This window comes from Procambarus clarkii, chromosome 2, assembly GCF_040958095.1.
Source record: "Procambarus clarkii isolate CNS0578487 chromosome 2, FALCON_Pclarkii_2.0, whole genome shotgun sequence".
Lineage (NCBI taxonomy): Eukaryota > Metazoa > Arthropoda > Malacostraca > Decapoda > Cambaridae > Procambarus > Procambarus clarkii.
In genome coordinates this window covers 48,805,777-48,831,219 of record NC_091151.1, presented here as the reverse complement: position 1 = coordinate 48,831,219, position 25,443 = coordinate 48,805,777, and the positions used below count along the sequence as shown (strand labels likewise).

The 25,443-nt window shown below is 47.7% G+C and overlaps 1 protein-coding gene across 3 annotated transcripts in view; it reads left to right on the top strand.

Annotated features, from left to right (window-relative positions):
- LOC123762245 (teneurin transmembrane protein Ten-m) overlaps positions 1 to 25,443 on the top strand; it is a 312,258-nt gene that overhangs the window by 231,838 nt on the left and 54,977 nt on the right. For all 3 annotated transcript variants that reach the window (XM_069325657.1, XM_069325651.1, XM_069325644.1), the window contains 3 exons: positions 2,014 to 6,081; positions 12,886 to 13,172; positions 17,840 to 18,059. In XM_069325657.1, coding sequence (XP_069181758.1) covers positions 2,014 to 6,081; positions 12,886 to 13,172; positions 17,840 to 18,059 — 4,575 coding nt within the window. The remainder of the gene's footprint in view (positions 1 to 2,013; positions 6,082 to 12,885; positions 13,173 to 17,839; positions 18,060 to 25,443) is intronic.

The window sequence follows — 25,443 nt, the reverse complement described above, 5'->3', positions numbered from 1 at the left end:
ATTGTATGGACCCACAGCCTCGGAGAAGAGAATAAAGGGTATTCAGATAGCACCTTGTGGATTATCCCTGCACATTTGAGTATTTTCGTCTACCACCCTTACATTTTTCTTTAGTATTTTATCCAATATTTTTTCTGTTGTATATTGATTTATTGGACTTAGTGCATTGTATTGTGTTACAGTTTAGAAACACACACACACACACACACACACACACACACACACAGTAATCACTGTTCAAAGACCTTATCCAACTCTTCGGAAGTGGGGGTGAGAACCCAAGATACAGCAAGCATTTCCTCTCTGGATCGCGACACTGAGGCGCTGGAGCTGTGTGTGTGTTGCTTGGTAGCCAGAGCCGCTCAACTTAGCATAGTTAACAAGGCTCGTCAGGTCGAAAACGCATTTTATTTACATTTTTTTTTTTGCTGCAAATTTATGAACATTTCTACGAATACCGCGATACTCGCGTATTTTTCTGACTCGTTACTGACAGTCGAATGCAGGTTAAGGTGATAGTGACTGAGGGGAGGAAGGTGGAGGGGTGAGGGGAGGGGATAGTGACCGAGGGGAGGAAGATGGAGGGGTGAGGGGAGGGGACAGTGACCGAGGGGAGGAAGATGGAGGGGTGAGGGGAGGGGATAGTGACCGAGGGGAGGAAGATGGAGGGGTGAGGGGAGGGGACAGTGACCGAGGGAAGGAAGGTGGAGGGGTGAGGGGAGGGGATAGTGACCGAGGGGAGGAAGATGGAGGGGTGACGGGAGGGGACAGTGACCGAGGGGAAGGGAAGGGGGAGGGAGGGGTGAGGAAAGGCGTGAAAACCCGCAAATTGCACATTAGTTGCTGGCAAAATCCTTGTGCGTCGCTCCTGCATAACGGAGTATTATGGCGGCCGTTGCATATAAATAGCTTATTATTAGCCTCACATGACGAACACACGATTAGTTTGGTGGGAGCGGGGCACTGTGGTGGCGGGGCACTGTGATGGCGGGGCACTGTGGGAGCGGGGCACTGTGATGGTGGGACACTGTGGTGGTGGCGGGGCACTGTGATGGTGGGGCACTGTGGTGGCGGGGTACTGTGGTGGTGGTGGGGCACTGTGATGGCGGGGCACTGTGGTGGTGGTGGGGCACTGTGATGGCGGGGCACTGTGGGAGTGGGGCACTGTGGGAGCGGGGCACTGTGGGAGTCGGGCACTGTGGGAGCGGGCACTGTGGTAGCGGGGCACTGTGGGAGTGGGGCACTGTGATGGCGGGGCACTGTGGTGGTGGCGGGGCACTGTGGGAGTGGGGCACTGTGATGGTGGGGCACTGTGGTGGTGGCGGGGCACTGTGATGGTGGGGCACTGTGGTGGCGGGGCACTGTGGTGGTGGTGGGGCACTGTGATGGCGGGGCACTGTGGGAGCGGGGCACTGTGGGAGCGGGGCACTGTGGGAGCGGGGCACTGGGGCATTTTATTCTCCAAGAATTTAATTTGAATGTTTTGGTTTGTGTATTATTTTGAGCCAGGTCTCTTCCTCGTCCGGCTCGACCCCCCATCTTAATCTCTCACACGTTTAGCGAGCCGCTGAGATCTTTGACTCATCTATGTTTCCCGTTTCCATCTATGGCATCTCTTTATACTTCTCTTTACATAGAGCGCTGAATATCCTATGTGATTTCAGCGCCTAACTTGGGGTGGATCCAGTCACTATTTTTTTTTTTAATTTTCTCTGATTATCTGTATCATATGTGGTGATTTATGCGGTGTAAAAAACACTTTTACAATAGTGTGTAATGCCTGATGAGTACCTTTGTAATAGTGTGTGAAGCCTGTGTGTACCTTTATAATGGTTAGTAAAGCCTCTGTACCTTTGTAATGGTGTGTGTGAAGCCTCTGTACCTCTATAATGGTGTGTAAAGCCTCTGTACCTCTATAATGATGTGTAAAGCCTCTGTACCTCTATAATGGTGTGTAAAGCGTGTATATATACTATCGTGTGTGAGGCTAATCGCCTTGTCTTTACTTTACAGCCACGAGCAGCCTGGCGTGGTCGGCGCACGGGGGCTGCGCGGTGTTGGTCGACGACCCTGCCGTCATCTCTGACGAGGCTCTACCCGGCCAGGCCGCCTCTAGAGGTAACCCCTTCCACTACCCTCGTCACCATCTGCAACATGCTCGACACCAGCCCTCCCCGGTGGACCTCCGTCCGCAGATGTTCCTTGTTTATGAGAACATCCGAGAGGGCGCGCTAGTGCCCCCGGGGTCGAGTAGCCCGCCCCGACGCATGCGTAGGAGTGTGTCGCATGAGTTACTACCCGCCAGCATGGGCACTCACCCGCCAGACTCACCCTCCACCCCTCTCCCTCCCAGTCACCCCAGTACTACCACCACTACTGCTGACCCCGGTACAACCTCCACTACCAACCCTAGTCTCACTCCCGAACCTCCTGACGAAGATCAGCCAATAGCTGTCTCTCCTGCAGTAGCGACCTCCCGCGGCCCTAACTCACACTTCCCCACCACTCCGGATTCTGACACTCCCTCTCCAACACACACTCCCTCCCCAACACACGTCAACTCCGATCCCCAGTCTTCATCCCCAGTCACTCAGTCTCCCCCACCTCCGGCCCAGACACATTCCACCACCACTCAAAACACTGAAAGTCACCAGTCAGAAAACACGAACAGTCCGTCTCGTTCCCAGGGCGTTACATCTGGCCCCAGTTCACCTGGCTCGGTGGGGCATGACACCGTTGATATCATCTCTGTAAATGCTGTTCCAGGTGGTTCAAGTCCCACTCCATTGCATTTCCCTCACCAACTAGATCATTTGGCTTTAGGTCCTTCACACACTCCCTCTAATGACAAAAAATTCCAACGAGAATCCTCGCTAAAGTTTGTGGAACGCCAACTAGACTCAAGTTGGGGATTTGTTAAGGTGAACGTCGCCTCGCATGTTCGGGTGTCGGAGGACGTCAGCGGTGAAGAGAGGCCGGCTGGAGTAAAAGGCAGTGAGCAATTTAAGATGCCTGAAAAGTGGGCAGACCTCAGCGTGGCTGGCGATGACACGTCCACTGACAGGCACGGCAAAATCTTGCATGAGATATCAGACGCAGCGGACGATGTTTTCGACCCAATAATTGATGTTGTTGAATATTCTGATGGCGAGGCTGGAAGTGAGTTGCCCGAGAGCGATGGTGTCGACAGTGCGGGTGATGGTGTAGAGGTGGATGAAGCATATGATAATCCCAACACTGTGATCGCTTATGACGGTGGGGATAACTACAGCCCGTCTGCTGACGTCGGTAGCGAGGAGGAAGCTGAAGAGGTCGACTCTGCAGTAGACTATGAGTATGGCCATAACCCTGAGACTGACGATGCCAGACATATCGAGTACGAGCAGGACATCGAGTCTCTAGGGTCATCCCCCACACATTACCCTCAAGCATACGAGGCCATTCCTGGCGACCTATTTGTGGGTAACATGAGTAATAACACCCGGCGTAAGCGTCTCCTGTCTCCCCATGCCAACGTGGCCCCTGACGACTTGTTAGGTGGCGACCCGTCAACATACTCGGCTAAGGTAATGGGTGGCTTTCTTGCTCCTCCAAACACTGATAATGACAAGGTGAAGCCAAAGCGTCGCAATATACCCCTTAGATCTTGGATGGCATCATTCCCCACACTAGAGACGTACACGGCTCACGAGCCCAGCTCGCAATCGCCCGGAGAGGATAAGGCACACTCGGCAGACTCAAAGGAGTTGGGGAACACTATCGTGCCTGGCGCTACGTGGTTCACCAGGCCGGCAGAGTCAGGAGCTCATGATACTAAGAAAACTATTTTGTTGCAGACCAGCAAGGTTAATACACACAGAGTCAGTTCAACTGTCGACACTTGGTTCTCAAGGTATGGGTTAGAAAATATACAAAGTGCAGAAGAATCTGGCGGTCCTGGAGAAGAAGGTTCACCATCAGTAAGGAGACTCATTGACGATGACCCGGACCTCATTGAGTCGTCAGAAGATGCGTCAGGAAGACTTACAAGACGGTCAGCGGCAGATGGTTATAGTGACGGAAGCTCTTCTTTTGATCCAAATGACCCACAGGGAGGTCCTATTCCCCAGTCAGACCCTAGCAGTTTTCCTTCCAAGATCTTGGAGTCAATGGGGGTGCCACACATCCAGGACCAGACCAAGTCTCCAGAATACGTCTATGAAGATGACGACGAGGAGACCGACTCTTACAAAGGCTCCAAAATGGCAATAGATGTGTTTCCACATATTTTTGAGTACGACCTCAATGATCACGACGAATATTACTATGACGACGACACAAACTACTTTTATGTCGACGATTATACCGAAAAAATTCGTCGCGCGAAGAAAAAGAAAGCTGTCTTTGAAGATGTACCTGACGATGATGAGTCAGACGACGTGATTCTCAACGCGGAAGATGACATAGGTGAGGTCAAGGCGGGTTATCGAGACCCTAAGACTATCGTGACGCTCAACTCTATGCCAGAGCGCCTGCAGGCTCAGCCTACTACCAGTGTCCCCATCAGTGCCACCCAGTACCCGCCGGGGCTGAGGGCAATGTCCCTCACGAAGGAGGAGTTCCACATCGCAGTCCCTGAACCTCAGTTGAAGATGCTTCCCGAGGGAGATGCTGAGGTAGTGGAGATAGAGGTTGTACCACTCTACTCAAGGCCAGGCTCTGTTTCTTTTGAAACTGGGCCGAATTACTCGCCTACCAGTAGCAAGCAAGGAAGAAGGGAAGACACAACCACTGAGAGAGTTGTAGAAACCACCACCAGTGTGCCGTCAACTCGGGCCCCAGTTCCTTCCCCTGCTACTACCACAAAGCTGCCGCCCACTCCCATACCGTCCCCATTCTTTGCTTCGTCACAAGTACCACCTAAAGCCTCTGTTCCTCTTCAAGCTGCCAAGTTCCTGCCTACACGACCTCCATTGCAAGAGTCTTCGATCTTCAGTACACTTCAACCACCCCGCTCTTCAGATCTTTCTCATCGGAATGACCCGAACAGAAAGATTCCCAAATTTCTCATGCACAAAACGGAACAAAATCCATCAAAGACGACAGAGGAGCCAAGTGACCCCGAGGTGGACCCAAGCGACCCCGTATTGACAGAGTTCTGGCCGCCCTCGCAGCAGGCAGCGTCTGGCCCACCGATTGATCCCCGACACCATAATAATGTAAACCAGACCGTGAGTTGGACGACGTCCCTACACGAGGAAGCATCGTCGGCAACTGGATGGAGTTCTCAGGCAAAGGCGAGTGAGCAGATCAGCACAGACGGAGAATGGGAAGCTGTTGTCGAGAAATCCGATAATCCCATATATCCTGCTGAGGAGCAGTCTAGGGAGCCCAAGACTTCCGTAGAGCACAGTTCCAGAGGGAAGGATGCGAGCTCTCAGGAGGACGCCATGTTGATCCATCGTGCAAACAGGTCACCTCAGGTGTCCGACCAAAGACACCTGCCTCAGACAAACTCGAGACACTCGAAGCGAGTAACTGTCAACGTTACTATTGAGACAGAGGACGGATCTCAGACGTCTAGCGGAAGCAGTACGCCCAAGAAACCCTTGTACGTCCTGTCAGTCTCGGTGCCAACCTCGGGTAAAGACCAAGAGGCAGACATCACACTGGTCGAGCCAGACGAACAGCAACAAATTGCCTCTTTATCCCTCACCATTCTCGGTAACAGGACGCTTGAGATCAACAAGCAGAATGATAATCCCATGGAACGTATTCAGTCAATAGGCTCAGACCGGGTTCCTCCTGTGGGCGTCGCCGGCTTGCTGGCTTCCAACCCTAACGAGGCCAACCGGTGCCACTGCCCCTGCCCTTGTAACAGTAACAACACTAACTCACACACTAACTCCATTCCCATTCCTCCTAATTTCCTCCCAGATACGTTAGACAGTCCAGGTGGTGAGGGCAGTGATGCGGGCTCTCCCTCCTCTCCCGACCCTGATTCACCAACCCTAGTCCCTAAAGGCTGTGTACTAGAGGCCTCTCCTCCCTCCACCACCCCCGCTCCTCCACTGCCGTCACGGCTGGTGGATGAACTGGAAGGTGAGATCAATCTTACTCGTTCTCCCCATAATGGAACCTGAACTAATTACTAATCCGCCGTTAGGTAAGGGCCATTGAGAGATGTGATATATATATTTATTAACTATTTGGAAACTTGGGAAACAAATCGTTAATTAAAGATGGCGCAGGTTTAATGGGGGTTATTACAAGTTATCTTTAAAATGAGAATGGTGCTTCAGTCGCGTTTAGGAGAATTTGTCGCTGTCCTGTAAGTTGATCTGTACTCGCCTGTAACCCAGTGTATGCGGTTGTAGCCCAAAGAGTACCCGGCTGTAGTCCACACTGTAACCCAACACTCTAATCCCACAGTACTCGGCTGTAGCCCACACTGTAGCCTCAGTGTACTCGGCTGTAGCCCAACACTGTAGCCCCAGAGTACTCGGCTGTAGCCCGGAAGTAATCAACACCCTTCTTAAATGTTGTCGAGTGATGTGACCTTTGTGCAAGATATTGACCTGCTCGTGGAGAGACGCAGCAGGCGGCTAGCAACCTGTAGTGTTGCTCATGTTGAGCGAGGCAGGTGTATGAGGGGTGTGTGGTAGTGTATGTGGGGGTGTGTGGTAGTGTATGAGGGGGTGTGTGGTAGTGTATGAGGGGTGTGTGGTAGTGTATGAGGGGTGTGTGGTAGTGTACAACCCGTTCTCGCAAATTTAATAAGTCAATATTGACTTATTAAATATGTGCATAGGTGACATACTTAACATAATAGTTTCCCTTAAAAAGCTTCATAGAAAACACCGACCTTACCTAACCTACTTAGTATGTTAAGATAAGCATCTTATTGCTTCGTAATTACAATTATTACCTAACCTATACCTATAATAGGTTAAGTAACAATTGTAATTACGAAGCTATAAGGTGCTTATTTTAACATACTAAGTAGGTTAGGTAAGGTCGGTGTTTTCTATGAAGCTTTTCAAGGGAAACTATTATGTTTAGTATGTCACCTATGCACGTAACTAATAAGTCAATATTGACTTATTAAATTTGCGAGAACGGGTTGTAGTATATGAGGGGGTGTGTGGTAGTGTATGAGGGGGTGTGTGGTAGTGTATGAGGGGGTGTGTGGTAGTGTATGAGGGGGTGTGTGGTAGTGTATGAGGGGTGTGTGGTAGTGTATGGAGCAGGGGAAAAGTCACTGGTTCTCCGCACCTCAATTATTGATTATTGACTATAATTAATTACAATTTATTTTTTATTAACAAAATTAATTACAATTTCAATGGCCTTTACTCCGGCAGTAGAAGGTATCTGCTCCATTTCCCTCTCGTTAAGCGCAGATTTTAATTGTAAGTCATAATATTTTTTTTTCGTTTTTTTGTTTTTTTGTTTTTAGCATGTAAAAAAAAAAAAGCTTGGATTTAATTTATTGCCTGTTTTTGCATATTGCTAATGATTTTTAGTTCAGTTTCCATTTTTTCTTTAGTTTATATCGTAATTAACATTAATTTTGAATGTAATCTGATTGTAGCTTATAGTTTATTAAACCTTTGACACATCACTGCATGCATGACTTTGTCGTAGCATTTCTCCGTGTAATAACAGCCAACCTTTTTTATGCTTTTAATTGCAGATTTCAGTTTTGTTAATACACGTAAGTGGTTTGATGGAACTTGTAGGCACCTCTACAGGAGTCCGGTAAGCAGGTCGGAGATGCTGCTAGAGGAGTTCTCCAGGTTGAAAGGGTTCTAGCCACCCCGTTCTCTTGAATTGCCCCAACGTACAAAATACAACGTGTTAACCTCACTAGAAACCTACAGGCCCAAGCCACCGGCCTTAACTTAATCTACCGATGTATAGAAAACGGGGGTATTTGTGACCCGCTGCTTGTCATGGTACTTTGTAATTCGTACGTTGGAGGCCATAACGTACACATTGGGACGTGTTAGTTGTGAAGCGGAGTTGATGAAGGTTGTGGTTGTGATGCTGTCACTTGTGGTGACCTGGAGGCCTCCGCCAGGGCTCCTCACTCACAGATTGATGCTGTCACTTGTGGTGACCTGGAGGCCTCCGCCAGGGCTCCTCACTCACAGATTGATGCTGTCACTTGTGGTGACCTGGAGGCCTCCGCCAGGGCTCCTCACTCACAGATTAAGTCAACGTGGTGACCTGGAGGCCTCCGCCAGGGCTCCTCACTCACAGATTAAGTCAACGTGGTGACCTGGAGGCCTCCGCCAGGGCTCCTCACTCACAGATTAAGTCAACGTGGTGACCTGGAGGCCTCCGCCAGGGCTCCTCACTCACAGTTTAAGTCAACGTGGTGACCTGGAGGCCTCCGCCAGGGCTCTTCACTCACAGATTAAGTCAACGTGGTGACCTGGAGGCCTCCGCCAGGGCTCCTCACTCACAGATTAAGTCAACGGAAAGCAACATGTCCCTAAGAAAAACAAGTAGTTTTATATTTTTATATAATTCGATTTTTTTTTCTAAGAAATGTCGAGGTAAATTCGTTACAACTGGTTCTTTCAATGTGTCTTAGAACAGGTCTGTCAGTCCCTAACTTTTGGGTAGTATCTGTATCTCTCAGTACCAAGATAACCTCAAGATAACCTGTTCAAGTTAAGATTTTATGAGAAAATTCTCCTTAAAAGTTTTTGTGTCCAAGACATATTAGAAGAAACCACAATGGAGAGATGCACTTGAGGAGAAGTATATGATTATAAAAAAAAATATTAGGTTACCGGGTAATTAAAATTATAAAATATATAACAATGAAGAACTATATTCCACTCTAGATTGGATTCCTTTGTCCACAAATACTATGTGTCAAGCTCAAACTTTATATATTAGGTTCCAACTCCATATGTCAGGTTCCAACTCCATATGTCAGGTTCCAACTCCATATGTCAGGTTCCAACTCCATATGTCAGGTTCCAACTCCATATGTCAGGTTCCAACCCCATATGTCAGGTTCCAACTCCATATATCAGGTTCCAACTCCATATGTCAGGTTCCAACTCCATATGTCAGGTTCCAACTCCATATGTCAGGTTCCAACTCCATATGTCAGGTTCCAACTCCATATGTCAGGTTCCAACTCCATATGTCAGGTTCCAACTCCATATGTCAGGTTCCAACTCCATATGACAGGTTCCAACTCCATATGTCAGGTTCCAACTCCATATGTCAGGTTCCAACTCCATATGTCAGGTTCCAACTCCATATGTCAGGTTCCAACTCCATATGTCAGGTTCCAACCCCATATGTCAGGTTCCAACTCCATATGTCAGGTTCCAACTCCATATGTCAGGTTCCAACTCCATATATCAGGTTCCAACCCCATATGTCAGGTTCCAACTCCATATGTCAGGTTCCAACTCCATATGTCAGGTTCCAACTCCATATGTCAGGTTCCAACCCCATATGTCAGGTTCCAACCCCATATGTCAGGTTCTAACTCCATATGTTAGGTTCCAACTCCATATGTCAGGTTTCAACCCCATATGTCAGGTTCGAACCCCATACCCTGCGCCACCGCATCCTTCTTCTATCCGTGTATTAACCTTCCCGTCATCTCGTACTTCGTCAGTTATTTATTTTCCCTTAATTACCATTTCCTTACTTCTTATCTGCTTTTCCATTCATGTCTCTGTCTCTTCCTGTTTCATTCTCTGGCACTACTGTTTTACCCTCGCCTCTTCCTTCCCTTCCCTTTCCTTCTGTTCTCTCTTCCTCTCCCTCCCTCCCTTGCCACCTTCCCATTTTTTCCCGTCCCTCTTCCCCTCCCTCCCCTCCCGTCATCAATTCCTCCTCCTCTTCCCAGCAGGAACACTGGCACCTGGTCCATGGCTTTGTTGTGTGATATATGTCTCCATACAGACAAATTAATTCATCAATTTCCGTCCCAGCGGGCCCTCTACGCCGCTCCTTGGTACCTTATTTATAATTAAAAACCTATATCTATATAAGACAATGTCTGTCTGTCTGTTTGTCTGTCTGTTTGTCTGTCTGTCTCTGTCAGTCTGTCTGTCTGTCTGTCTGTGAAAGGTTGGAGGCCTGCCAGTTATGGTCGGCTTCACACAACCTTCCATGGTGAATAGAGATCGTCTGGAGTGTCATGGGGAGGTTAGAATCGACCCCCATACCCCTCCTTAAGTAGGATTGGATCCTATGTCGACAATCGACGACCCCTATAAAGATTGAAATGTGGGGTTGATTGTCCATAGAGTGTTTATAAAAATCAGCTGTTTATTGCACAAGATAACCACCACATCACTGTCTAATGCATTGCATTCGTTAACTACTCTGACACGAAAAAAGTTCTTTCTAATGTGTGTATGTGTGTATTCACCTAGTTTTATTCACCTAGTTGTGTTTGCGGGGGTTGAGCTCTGGCTCTTTGGTCCCGCCCCTCAACTGTCAATCAACTGGTGTACAGGTTCCTGAGCCTATTGGGCTCTATCATATCTACCTTGAAGCTGTGTATGGAGTCACCCTCCACCACATCACTTCCTAGTGCATTCCATTTGTCTTACTACTCTGACACTGAAAAAATTCTTTCTAACGTCTCTATGGCTCATTTGGGCACTCAATTTCCACCTGTGTGTGTGTGCGCGTGCTTGCGTGCGTGCTTGCGTGTGTGTGCGTGCAGGCAGGTCCTAGCAGGAGCTGGCAGGAGTGGCTGTGGGAAGCGCCTTACATCAGGCCGACTCATTTCAGCTTGTTTACAGAGGAGCACATCATTTTTGGGTCGGCGGACCTCTGGCCCAGAGTAATAATGGTAACAAATGCCACCATAACTCACAGGCCAAGAATGGAGTCCAGATGCCATCTCTCTCTCTCTCTCTGTCTCCCCCCCCCTCTCTCTCTCTCTCTCTCTCTCTCTCTCTCTCTCTCTCTCTCTCTCTCTCTCTGTCTCCCCCCCCCTCTCTCTCTCTCTCTCTCTCTCTCTCTCTCTCTCCTTCATCATCACTTCATGCTTCCTATAATATGGTACAAGCACAACCATGGAAGCTGTGTTGTTCTTGCACGTATTAAAATTGAAAATAAACTAAAATATACAACTAATAAATGATTATTAAATGTCATAACAGTAATAATAATCAAAATTTCACGATAATTTACGGTAATTAAATTTTTTTTAATATATTTTGACCTTTTAATATATTCATGGGGTTAGTATTTTTTGTTTCGTCTTCATCTTGACAGTTTTGTGACCTTAAAGTTGTAATTCTCTGGTATTTATATCTTTTTCCATGGAAAACTTGCTTGCGCAAATTTGACTGACTATCTCCTGGACGGGCTTTCGTCTGGCGTTCCCCTAAACTTGCCTGTCTAAACACGTTTGGAAAGATTACCGTCAACTGACCAATACTTGTGTGTGTGTGTGTGTGTGTGTGTGTGTGTGTGTGTATGCTGTTGGTGTGATATCGAACTTGTTCGTCTGTCTCTTTCCTGGACTCTGTTTCTTTTTCTGTCTCTTTTTCTCTCTTTTTCTCTCTTTTTCTCTCTTTTTAACTCTATTTTTATCTCCTAGTCTCTCCTTGTGTCTCTGTATGTATCTTTCTCTTGCTGTCTCTCTTTGTCCCTGTTTCTTTCTGTCTGTCTGTCTCTGTGTCATCCTGTCTGTGTCGTGTCACCACAGCCACCAGGGTTACCTTGAGGTGATTTCGGGGCTCAGCGACCCCGGCGGCCCGGTCGTCGACCAGGCCTCTTCGTTGCTGGACTGGTCAACCAGGCTGTTGGATGACGGGATGTGAACCTCATGATCTAAGTTACTTTATGTATCAAGTCATGTTCGTTCCACCCCCCTCCCTCCCCTCCCCCCCTTCCCCCCCTTCCCCCCTCCCCTCTCCCCCCCCCCCTTCCCCCCCCCCCCTCCTCACGACGTTGTTCTCTAGTTGATGCAATAATGACAGTCATTACTTCATAATTACCTTCCACATTGGTTGCTAATTGTTAAGTTATGACTTGGTCGGTTGGGACGATAGTTTCGCTTCTTGAAGTCGGCGTTCAATCCCCGACGGTCAGATGGTTAGGCTCAAGGGTTAGTTTAGTGTTGGTAAGGTAAACTAAGAACTAAGGTAAACTGTATATTCACAAGCAGTAAACCTCTCAGTGTGTGTGTATCCCTGCGGCTGAATAACTGGTGAACGGTGTACATACACGCCGTTTTCTCTTACCCAAAAATGTTAATATCCTATTACTGTAGCATCTTATTTATACCATTCCCACCCCCCCCCCCCCCGTTCCTCCTCTCCTACACTTTAATAAAAAAAAACATCGTGCTATTTATATTCTTAATGACTGTGGCTTGATCGCGATACCCCCGAGGAAGATTCCCGGAGAACAAACACCTATTAAAACTTGGGAGGAGGTTGTCTGAGGGCGCGCACCAGTCTATGGCCGCGCTCTCGCTCACTAATAAAAAACTATGGTTGGGGGAGAGACTGTCGTAGTCACAAACTGGGCCGCCAGGGGATGCGAACCTTTAACGCTAATCACTGGACTGAATTTTAGTATTTGAATGTTAGCCTCTAAACGTTTATATCCTAAATTTCAGTTTGTAGATGGTAATCTGTCAAAAAAATTTTTGATCATAATTTTCTACGATGAACTGTTGCTTCTTCTGTATAAACGTTAGTTTAATGTTGGCCTTTGTCACCTGTGTAAAGTGTCTCCCTCGTTAAGTCAAAATGGAACTTCTGCAAATCACGTGTCAATGATTTCTCTCTAAATGCGTTTATATATATTGGACCATATTAGCATCATAAGGAATAGGTTATTTCACCGATCTTTTGGCTCTCTGTGATCTCATTAGCGGTATTTACACGACCATTTCAGACCACAAGAACCGGCCGCAGAAGACGATACCTCCTGACGGAACCACCTTCAAGATGATGGAGCTGGGAGAGCAGCTGATGGACGTCATCCCTCCCTATGGTTACTGGAACATGCAGTTCTATCAGTCCGAGTCAGCCTACGTCAGGTTCGACGTGGCTATCCCCCGGGGCTCCTCCATAGGCGTGTACGGCCGCAGGAACGCCCTGCCAACACACACGTCCTACGACTTCCTGCAGGTGCTCTCTGGGTACAAGACTGGCTCGGGGCGCACCGCCAGAGCCTCTAAGGTCAGTCCTCTAACTCCTCAAGCTTATTATGTAATTGTCTTTACGTTACCCTTCTTCCTATATTCCTTGTCATCCTGACTGTACACCCTTCCTCCACACCCAGGCCTGGCCTGGTCGAGGACCGGGCCGCGGGGACGCTAAGCCCCGACATCATCTCAAGGTAACCCTCAAGGTAACCCAGCCATCGTGGCCCCTTAAACCTGGCACTCAAACTTTGCAGAAGACACACTTGAATTGTTTACCAAGCAGGTACCGTGCTTCGCCAAGTCAACCTATAAAGATAACAGCTCATGAAATCGAATTTAATTCCAGCAGAATTACTTCTTGCCAATTATAACCAACCCCTCCATCGCTAAACTTAGATTAACATATCAGGTTCCAACTCCACCAAGCTGGTCGGCCGAGCGGACAGCACACTGGACTTGTGATCCTGTGGTCCCGGATTCGATCCCGGGCCCCTGTTACCTAGCAGTAAAATAGGTACCTGGGTGTTAGTCAGCTGTCACGGGCTGCTTCCTGGGGGTGGAGGCCTGGTCGAGGACCGGGCCGCGGGGACACTAAAAAAAAAAGGCCCCGAAATCATCTCAAGATAACCTCAAGATAGCCCTCCTAACGGTGCTATGCAGCTCTGATTAGTAATCACGGAACTAGCAAGATACTCCTTAGCACGATATATATATATATATATATATATATATATATATATATATATATATATATATATATATATATATATATATATATATCAGTTTCTCTGCTATATATAGAGAGAAAAAGTGATTTTAATTCTCTAGCAAAAAGTACTAGAGAATCTTGTATGGCTCATATGTAGAGTATATATATATATATATATATATATATATATATATATATATATATATATATATATATATATATATATACTCTACATATGAGCCGTACAAGATTCTCTAACACTTTTGTATCAACTCATGTATATCTTGTAACCGTTAAATACACAATAAAGCACAAAAAACACGAAAGGAAGGGGGTGGTAGGAGAAAAGCACACAGAAACAGTATTGGAGGGGACCTAAACATTCCCTTTAATGCGTTATGCGTGGTTTCCTCCGAGGCTAAGGGTCCCCCTTCTTCCAGCCAGAGGTGACACTGACATATATGTATTTATGTGAAATATTGACCAGACCACACACACTAGAAGGTGAAGGGACGACGACGTTTCGGTCCGTCCTGGACCATTCTCAAGTTGATGAGATCGACTTGAAAATGGTCCAGGACGGACCGAAACGTCGTCGTCCCTTCACCTTCTAGTGTGTGGTCTGGTCAACATACTTTAGCCACGTAATTGTGACTCATCGCCTGCATATGTGAAATAATAATAAATGCGTCTTTCGGTTAATAAAACACGAGTACATAAAAATCATTATCACACAATAATTTACAAATAAATAATTCACAAATTAACGCCAGAATATCCGTTCCAGTTTCACTTATTCCTTGACCAAGTGAGGCATAATGAGTGTGGTAGTTAAGCTCGCTCGGTTGTGGTAGTTAAGCTCGCTCGGTTGTGGTAGTTAAGCTCGCTCGGTTGTGGTAGTTAAGCTCGCTCGGTTGTGGTAGTTAAGCTCGCTCGGTTGTGGTAGTTAAGCTCGCTCTGTTGTGGTAGTTAAGCTCGCTCGGTTGTGGTAGTTAAGCTCGCTCGGTTGTGGTAGTTAAGCTCGCTCGGTTGTGGTAGTTAAGCTCGCTCGGTTGTGGTAGTTAAGCTCGCTCGGTTGTGGTAGTTAAGCTCGCTCGGTTGTGGTAGTTAAGCTCGCTCTGTTGTGGTAGTTAAGCTCGCTCGGTTGTGCAGAAAATACTCCGTAGGGACGTTTATGGCGATATTACATTAAGAGATGATGAGTCACGGTAACGTGGCTGAAGATATGATGAGCAGAACCACACACCAGAGGTTGGGTCATCATTACAGTACATCATCATCTTCTGGTGTGTGGTTGAGGTCTTAATACAACAAGAGAATACCACTGCCGCCCCCCTGAAGACCGGAGTGGAGAGGACTGTAATATGTGGACAGCTTACACTGGGGCAGCCGCTTACACTTGGGCCAGCCACTTACACTTGGGCAGCCACTTCCTATAACCCCGTGCAACACTTCCTATAGCCCCGTGCAACACTTCATATAGCCCCGTGCAACACTTCCTATAGCCCCGTGCAACACTTCCTATAGCTCCGTGCAACACTTCCTATAGCCCCGTGCAACACTTCCTATAGCCCCGTGCAACACTTCCTATAGCCCCGTGCAACACTTCCTATAGCCCCGTGCAACACTTCCTATAGCCCCGTGCAACACTTCCTATAGCCCCGTGCAACACTTCCTATAGCCCCGTGCAACACTTCCTATAGCCCCGTGCAACACTTCCTATAGCTCCGTGCAACACTTCCTATAGCCCCGTGCAACACTTCCTATAGCCCCGTGCAACACTTCCTATAGCCCCGTGCAACACTTCCTATAGCCCCGTGCAACACTTCCTATAGCCCCGTGCAACACTTCCTATAGCCCCGTGCAACACTTCCTATAGCCCCGTGCAACACTTCCTATAGCCCCGTGCAACACTTCCTATAGCCCCGTGCAACACTTCCTATAGCCCCGTGCAACACTTCCTGACTCATAACAGTTGTGTGTGAAAGCTTCTTACCCACGACCAGGGGGGCCAGAATTCATTAAGCATTTATGCAACAGCTTACGGAACCAGTACATCTTTTCTTAATCATGGCGGCTGTGTTTACATTTATTAAACACTTGACGAGTGTTTAAATCAATTTATTGTTGCAATAAATGATGTTTTTAATTTATTATAACGGTGTAAATTCGTGTCAATTTCGCGAGCCGCTAATATTTTCTAGTACGTCAACTTTTTGGCCTTAAACTATACGTCAGAATGCGACGATTTGTTAGGAGGATGGATTAGGTGGATGAGGAGGATTAGATGGATGACGGGGTGTAGTAACAAAGGGTTAATGCCAGTCGTCTCAAGTGTTAATCCCAGCCGTCTCAAGTGTTAATCCCAGCCGTCTCAAGTGTTAATCCCAGCCGTCTCAAGTGTTAATCCCAGCCGTCTCAAGTGTTAATCCCAGCCGTCTCAAGTGTTAATCCCAGCCGTCTCAAGTGTTAATCCCAGCCGTCTCAAGTTCACTCCCTCTACACATAAGGGGCACAACTGGCCGACCTTCCAAGATGTTCAGAAGATAATTTTGATAAATACCTCCAAAGGAGACCTGATCCAACGGGCTGTGATTCATAGTCAGACTGCGAGCAGCGGCGTATCACCAACCAGGAGGCCTGGTCAGCGATTGGGTCGGTATCTTGAGATCTTGAGGTTATCTTAAGATGAATTTGGGGCTTAGAGTCCCCGTGGCCCGGTCCTCGACCAGGCCGCGGGGGGGGGGGGGGACGCTAAGTGATAGTGTACCGGGGGGGGGGGGTACTGGTGCAGTACCTCCGTCAGTAGTGATAGTGTACCGTTATCTTGAGGTTATCTTGAGATGATTTCGGGGCTTTAGTGTCCCCGCGGCCCGGTCCTCGACCAGGCCTCCACCCCCAGGAAGCAGCCCGTGACAGCTGACTAACACCTAGGTACCTATTTACTGCTAGGTAACAGGGGGCATAGGGTGAAAGAAACTTTGCCCATTTATTTCTGCCTCGTGCGGGAATCGAACCCGCGCCACAGAATTACGAGTCCTGCGCGCTATCCACCAGGCTACGAGGCCCCGTAGCCCATCAAGCTGTTATTCTTCTGTGACTATTACGAGTCGAAGTACAAAATCATGACAATTTCAACGTATTTGTGTAAATTATGTAATAGGGCGGGAATTTGTTGGGCAGCAGGATTTACATAAGAAATACATTAATGCATCATGGTGTGTGGTGTTGGTAGTGTTGTTGGCAGGATGGGGGAGGGGACTGTGGCTCCGTATGGTGTCTTAAGTGGTGGCACTGGTGACCACAGATGGACATTATTACCTCATGGTGTCAGATGTTGGCACTAGAGACTGCTGGAAGATCTTGTAGATCTTTGGATGACAGGTGATTGTTGGCAGGATTGAAGGCAATATGACACAAGATGACACTGTTGGTAGTTTCTCACTCCAGCCATGATGACACATAGGCCTTCTCTGATGACACTGCGTTATCTTCATGTCTCTCTCTCTCTCTCTCTCTCTCTCTCTCTCTCTCTCTCTCTCTCTCTCTCTCTCTCTCTCTCTCTCTCTCTCTCTCTCTCTCTCTCTCTCTCTCTCTCTCTCTCTCTCTCTCTCTCTCTCTCTCTCTCTCTCTCTCTCTCTCTCTCTCTCTCTCTCTCTCTCTCTCTCTCTCTCTCTCTCTCTCTCTCTCTCTCTCTCTCTCTCTCTTGTGTATTTTATCTTCTTTGTATTTATGTATTTCTTGTTTCTTTCGTTTATCACTAATATTTTTTTTATCCATTATTTGCCACTATTTTACTTATAGATTGTGCTTTTACCCCGCATGACAAAGGCTCATTATACACTCTGTTTTTGTAACAATAAAAACCTATTACCCGAAAGCTATTACACAAATGAACACCATTCAAAATACCCAATCTTGCTCATCCTAATGTTGTATATATATATATATACAAATAATATCAAGACGCGCTTCATTCCCGTATGCCACAGGCGCCGGCACAACCGCAGACGATGACCAAGTACCTGGAGCAGGGCCATTGGTTCCTTAGCCTGTACAACGACGACGGAGACCCGCAGGAGGTGACGCTGACGGGCGACGTGTCGTCCGAGTTCACAGAAGGGTGCCCGAGAGGTTGCTCTGGCAACGGTGACTGTATCCTGGGCTCCTGCCAGTGTCATCCGGGCTTTGCTGGGCCCGACTGTACCCAAAGTAAGTACCCCGCCATTTTATAACCTCATTCCGTAAGCTATTTCAGCTTTGGGTAATACCTCATTACAGCATATTCCGTTTTCTCTTGTGGCGTTGATTTTGTAACTGATCCGTTCGATCTTAGCTCCCGGGGGGGGGGGGGTATGTGTTTGATATTGATGAGGACGAGTAGGGGAGCCAAGAGCTTAGCTTGCCACTCTGACATCTCTTCTCCCACCGTGACTGTCCAAGCACTTGGGCTGGACGGTAGAACGACGGTCTAGCTTCATGCAGGTCGGCGTTCAATCCCCGACCGTCCAAGTGGTTGGGGCCACCATTCCTTTCCCCCCGTCCCATCCCAAATCCTTATTCCTGACCCTTTCCCAGTGCTATAAAGTGGTGATAGCTTGGCGCTTTACCCCTGATAGTTCCCTTCCCTTTCACCGTGACTGTTGGATGTGAGGTCACCCAGGTTGGATGTGAGGTCACCCAGGTTGGATGTGAGGTAATCCCTCACCCAGCCCGGGACCTTCCCAGTTATTCCTTCCTGCTTCTCCATCTTATATATTAGTCTTTTATGGGGACGATATCAAAGGTTTTTTTGGCAGTCTGTGAAGATTGTGTGTATGTGTGTGGGGGGGGAGGGGGAGGATATATTTGTGTAGAGGGGTTATGCTCGCCTATGTGTACCTACACAAGAGGAGAACCTCAGCTGGAGGAGCATCTTAGCTGAAGGAATACCTTAAATAAGGAGAACATCAGCGAGAAGAGAACCTCAGCTGGAGGAGCATCTTAGCTGAAGGAATACCTTAAATAAGGAGAACATCAGCGAGAAGAGAACCTCAGCTGGAGGAGCATCTTAGCTGAAGGAATACCTTAAATAAGGAGAACATCAGCGAGAAGAGAACCTCAGCTGGAGGAGCATCTTAGCTGAAGGAATACCTTAAATAAGGAGAACATCAGCGAGAAGAGAACCTCAGCTGGAGGAGCATCTTAGCTGAAGGAATACCTTAAATAAGGAGAACATCAGCGAGAAGAGCACCTTAGGTGGAGGAGAAGAACCCCGGGTAGCCGCGTCTCCACCTTGAGTCACCACCTATGAGCAGCCAGAAATAACACCATCAAACAGCATAGTATAGTCGACGGCCTGGTCGACGACCGGGCCGCGGGGACACTAAGCCCCGGAAGCACCTCAAGGTAACCTCAAGGTAGTCCAGAAAGTATTACTTATTTTGTTTTTTTGCTGTGGATGCCCCATCCTTCCCTTCCTCTTCGTGGGTAATATTGCCACCAAAAATAAGAAAAGCTTTTCGTATATTTCTGAATCCCGTTTATCTGCTGGGCTTCGCATCGTCCGATAAGTTCCAGTTTCACTCTAAGATGCATTTTGATTTAGAATGATTTATAAATCCCTGTAATAATGTGTCTATCTGGAACTTCCAGGAGTCCAGTCTCCTGCAGTTTCCTTATCCTGGTAGACATGAATTATTTAATCGGAAATTTGTCTCTAGAGTGCGCAAGACACTCTTAAGATCCCTGAGACCTCGGAGCGTGGGACTCTTATATACATAATTTTTGGTCCTTTGGTACACATAAAAGGAGAAAGCTTGCCTCTGAAGGCTGTAATTACTGTCCCCAAAAGTCTCGGAACTGAGCTCTTAATGCCTGCCACGAAGACTGGCGGCTCATCAAAGACTACCTTTGGGAAGGTAGATTGACCAGACCACACACTAGAAGGTGAAGGGACGACGACGTTTCGGTCCGTCCTGGACCATTCTCAAGTCGATTGTGACAATGTGTCTCAAGTCTCAACAATCATTTCTCAAGAAATGATTGTTTCTAAAGTCGTTCTGGACCATTCTCAAGTCCATTCTCACAATCGACTTGAGAATGGTCCAGGACGGACCGAAACGTCGTCGTCCCTTCACCTTCTAGTGTGTGGTCTGGTCAACTTACTTTAGCCACGTTATTGTGACTCATCGCCTGCCTTTGGGAAGGTAGGTTAGGTTAGGGTTTGCATGAGTAGAGAGAAGGGCTAGTTTTAAGGTTTGCATGGGTAGGGATAGGGTAGGTAAGGAATCGCGTGAGTGGGTAGTGGGTAAGACCTAGGAACGACTGAAGTATCTCCCCACCTCTCCCCCCCCCCCTGTGCGCAGTAAGAAGGGACAGTGCCTGGCACTGCTCTCTCCCCCTCACCTTGCGGCCAGTGACAGAGGGCCCTGGACCTCATCTTCTTCACTGCGGGGTGGCCGTTGACCACTGAAATCTACTGCAATGGCCCCACATACGCTCACGCGCGCGCGCCGTCACACACACACACACACACACACACACACACACACACACACACACACACACACTCTCCTTCTCTCATGCTGTCTCTCCCTCTACTCACCTGGTTGTACTTGCTGGAATGCTTCGGCTCTTGGGTTCCGCCTCTCAACCCTTAATCGACTGGTTGTCACACACACAATGTCACACTCATCCTGTCTGTCACTGTCACTCCTGTCTTTAACACTCACTCTGTCTCTCTCTCTCTCACGCACACACTCTTACACGCGTTTTCTGCCAGTTACTGTCTGTCACATTCACTGTCTTGTCACATTCACTGTCTTGTCACACTCACTGTCTTGTCACACTCACTGTCTTGTCACACTCACTGTCTTGTCACACTCACTGTCTGTCACACTCACTGTCTGTCACACTCACTGTCTGTCACACTCACTGTCTGTCACACTCACTGTCTTGTCACACTCACTGTCTGTCACACTCACTGTCTGGTCACACTCACTGTCTGTCACACTCACTGTCTTGTCACACTCACTGTCTGTCACACTCACTGTCTGTCACACTCACTGTCTTGTCACACTCACTGTCTGTCACACTCACTGTCTGACAAAGAATGATAGCTATGATTCTCGCCTATTACAAGCATATTATAGATGAACTATTTGTCCTTATCACCAGAACAAATTAGTAAAACACTATTGAACTGAAAACAGATATTCCTTTAATACATACATACATAAATACATACATACATACATACATACACGCATATGCATGAGCATTCTAAAGGACAATCCCTTCTCCACACGGGAGACATCTCCCGTCACGCAGGGTGCAGTCGCACCTCCACAGATCTCCAGTATCAGCTCTTGATACTGATAATGGCTCAAAAGGGCCACCACTTACGGGCTATTCATGCCCGTGCCACCTTTTGGGTGGCTTAATCTTTATCAATCAATCAATTCTAAAGGAAAACAGAAAAAAAAGCGCTGATTGAAAACAGTTAAATAAACTAGAATAAATCAAACTAGTTGGGTATTTTTGTTTTAAGCCAATTGGCGTTGTATAAGAACACAGCACTCAAGGGCGTGTGTGTGTGTGTTTGGGTGGGTGGGGGGGGGGGAAGGTGGCGGATGTCTTTCAAAGGGGGAACAGATTGGGTTTCCTCTATAGGGAGAACTATTTTAAAATTGGGTTTTCTGTAGAGTATCCTCGTTCACAGCCGCCAAGGAAGGTCCACTTTGTTAGGGCCAGCTCTGCCCACACCTGCTGCAGGTTCACCCAGAGTGCCAAGCCACTCAGAGTGCCAAGTCACCCAGTGCCAAGCCACCCAGTGCCAAGCCAGCCAGTGCCACGTTGTCTGGTGCCACATCACCCACTGTTAGGTTACCTGGTGCCAAGATACAGTCATTTGTTTCCCCCCTGCGCTTGCATAAGTCATAGTTATTCAGTAGTCATTGTTACGTAAACTAAAAGCACAATTGAAACCTTTGAATTATTGTTGAAAGCTTTTCAGTTCATCCCGCAGGGGAGAAGGGGGGGGGCAAGGCGCGTTCCTGGGCGTTCTATGTCACTGAACGCGAGGTTGGTCTGAACGCGTGGACACACGTTCACCCTCTAACTGACTGCCGGGGTAAAACTATAAGGCACAAACGCTTTCTACTCCTCCACCAATATGCGGCTGGGACATTAAAATGCAACATTGCATTTGAGGAAGATTCTCTAGCTAAAGGGTTGAGAGATATTGGCCTCTCGGTTCACCGAAATGAAACAAAAAATGGGATGCGTTTGAGGGGGAGGTTTGGGGGTGGGGTGGGGGGGGGAGGGGGGGGGTGATGTAAAAATGTAATCGCTTCGTTAGCATTCGTCTCGTTGTGGCGGCCACCGAGGTATTGGACCAAAGGTGAACCCAAATGGTCTCTTTGTTTTGCAAATAACCCTTTATACACCATTCCCCCCCCTTTCCCATTCTTGCCCGTCACTCTTTAGTTCTGCCCCCCTCCCTCCCCCCCTTCCTCTCTCTCTTCCTCCTCCCCCTCCCTCTATTACACCTCCTGTGGTCTCCACCTTTGTCCGTTCTTGCCCCTGCTATTCGTCTCCCTCATGCCTCATCACTTTCTTCTACTCTTCCTCCAGCACCTTCTTACTTATCTCCCCTTTCCTTTTCATCTTTCTCCTCCTTCCCGTTCTAATCCTTCTATTCCTCTTCCCAATACTCCTTTACTTGACCGCCTAGTCTTAGTTATCGCCTTCTTCATGGCCTCTCTTTTTTCAACCATCTTCTTCCACCCCTTTTCTCCTTGTCTTTCTCTTACTTCCCATTCTTGGTCTTGGTTGTCCTTATGTGTGGTAACGTCTCCCACCACCAGAGCTGCTTCCTGGGGGGTGGAAGCCTGGTCGAGGACCGGGCCGCGGGGACACTAAGCCTCGAAATCATCTCAAGATAACCTCAAGAAATAGCACACCGGAATTATTACACTATAGTTAGTGTAAAGAGACAGAGGGGGGTCTCAGGGAATGGGGTGGGGGGGACAATTACCCCCCATTTTAGGTTTTTACCCCCATTTTAGGAGTTAGGTTTACCTACGCACCTCTTCACACTAAACACCTACGCACTATACGCATTAGGGTTGATTGTGGTGTTGGGTTTAGTTAGATTTAGACCGTGATGGACTGTGCCATAGCCTGTTGGGGTGGCATAGCGCTGTGTTGACCCACACTCTATATATATTATAGGCAGGTCTCGCGCTGCGTAAATACGCCTCAACGCTTGAAATATTTACTTTCATGGCAAGATATGAAATAAAATAAACAAGAACGCAAATGATAATATTTTAAAGTCCGGATTTCTCGAGGCGTAAACATATTCAATATTGACTTCAATGGCGAGACTTCAAATAAAATAAGCACAAAACTAATATATTTTTTCAAGGATATTACAATTTTTGTGTTTATATTAACGATTTGTTTAAACTGAGGCGATCCCCACCCCCTCTCCCCCCCCCCCCCTGAGCGAGTCACACCAGGCTGTATAATGAATGCTGTATAATGAATGCTGTATAATGTGTGTGTGTCCTGGCAGTGTTGGGGTGGTGGGGCATGCTGTATAATGCTAGCATGTACTGGCAGTGGTGATGTGAATAATTTGGTCATTATTAGGGTGGAGGATCGACAGACTTCAGGGTGAGTGAGGCAGGGTGACGCTAGTATGGCCCAGGGCCGTCAGGAGGACGGGGTAGGCCTACCTTAAAATGATTGAAACTCAACGACCTAAAATTGTCCTCCCCTTGCATTGCATAGTGAGTTGAATGTACACCCTGAAATGTTTGGCGTGTGTAAAATGGTTGTCACTTGCAGCCTGGAGGGCGTGTGTGAATTACTAGTGAGGGAAGGTCAGGGGGCCAGATTCACGAAGCAGTTTCGCAAGTACTGTTTCGAAGCAGTTTCGCAGTTTCGAAGCAAGTTTCGCAAGTACTTACGAACGTGTGCATCTTTCCTCAATCTTTGACGGCTTTGGTTACATATATTAAACAGTTTACAAGCATGAAAACTTCCCAATCAACTGTTGTTATTGTTATAAACAGCCTCCTGGTGCTTCTGAGCTCATTAACTGTTTAATAATTGTAAGCAAAGCCGCCAAAGATTGAGAAAAGATGTACAGGTTCGTAAGTGTTTGCGTAACTTCTTCTTAGTGAATCTAGCCCCAGGTCAACAGGGGTCAATGCTAACGACCATGTTGTAATTACACTCAGCTATACCATTGTTACGCTTCCACCATTGGTTCCCTCGTCTCTGTAACATCAACAACAATAGTCATGCCCTTCAGCAACGAGCATAAATTGATGTTAATTACGTTTCTGGGAAAGGAATGGTTAGGCTCAAATCACCTGAGTGTAATGTGTGTGGCTATTGAGGTGAGCGTCGTTGTGGTGATTAACTACCTCATTCACCTGTCCGGTGGCGTTCATTCTGGGGTCCTGTTTGAGAACTGGTGAATTACCTGTCCCTGTACAGTCATTACTCCACTCATCATCAGAGATGCCCCGAGACTGTTCAACACGCTTCCACTACACATAAGGGACATAACTGGCCGACCCCTCACAGTGTTCAGGAGAGAACTATCAACATCAGAGGCCCGAGACTGTTCAACACGCTTCCGCTACACATAAGGGGCATAACTGGCCGACCCCTCACAGTGTTCAGGAGAGAACTATCAACATCAGAGGCCCGTGACTGTTCAACACGCTTCCACTACACATAAGGGACATAACTGGCCGACCCCTCACAGTGTTCAAGAGAGAACTATCAACATCAGAGGACCGAGACTGTTCAACACGCGTCCACTACACATAAGGGACATAACTGACCGACCCCTCACAGTGTTCAAGAGAGAACTATCAACATCAGAGGCCCGAGACTGTTCAACACGCTTCCGCTACACATAAGGGGCATAACTGGCCGACCCCTCACAGTGTTCAAGAGAGAACTATCAACATCAGAGGACCGAGACTGTTCAACACGCTTCCGCTACACATAAGGGACATAACTGGCCGACCCCTCACAGTGTTCAAGAGAGAACTATCAACATCAGAGGCCCGAGACTGTTCAACACGCTTCCACTACACATAAGGGACATAACTGGCCGACCCCTCACGGTGTTCAAGAGAGAACTATCAACATCAGAGGCCCGAGACTGTTCAACACGCTTCCACTACACATAGGGGACATAACTGGCCGACCCCTCACAGTGTTCAAGAGAGAACTATCAACATCAGAGGCCCGAGACTGTTCAACACGCTTCCACTACACATAAGGGGCATAACTGGCAAACCCCTCACAGTGTTCAAGAGAGAACTGGATAAGCACCTCCAAAGGATACCTGATCAACCAGGCTGTGACTCATACGTCAGGCTGCGAGCAGCCGCGTCCAACAGCCTGGTTGATCAGTCCAGCAACCAGGAGGCCTGGTCGACGACTGGGCCGCGGGGACGCTAAGCCCCGGAAGCACCTCAAGGTAACCTCAAGGCAACCTCAAGGTAACCATCATCTAAAGATGTGTGGAGTACAGCCTGTGGTGGTACTCCACACATCATTATCAAACATTCAAGCACCACAA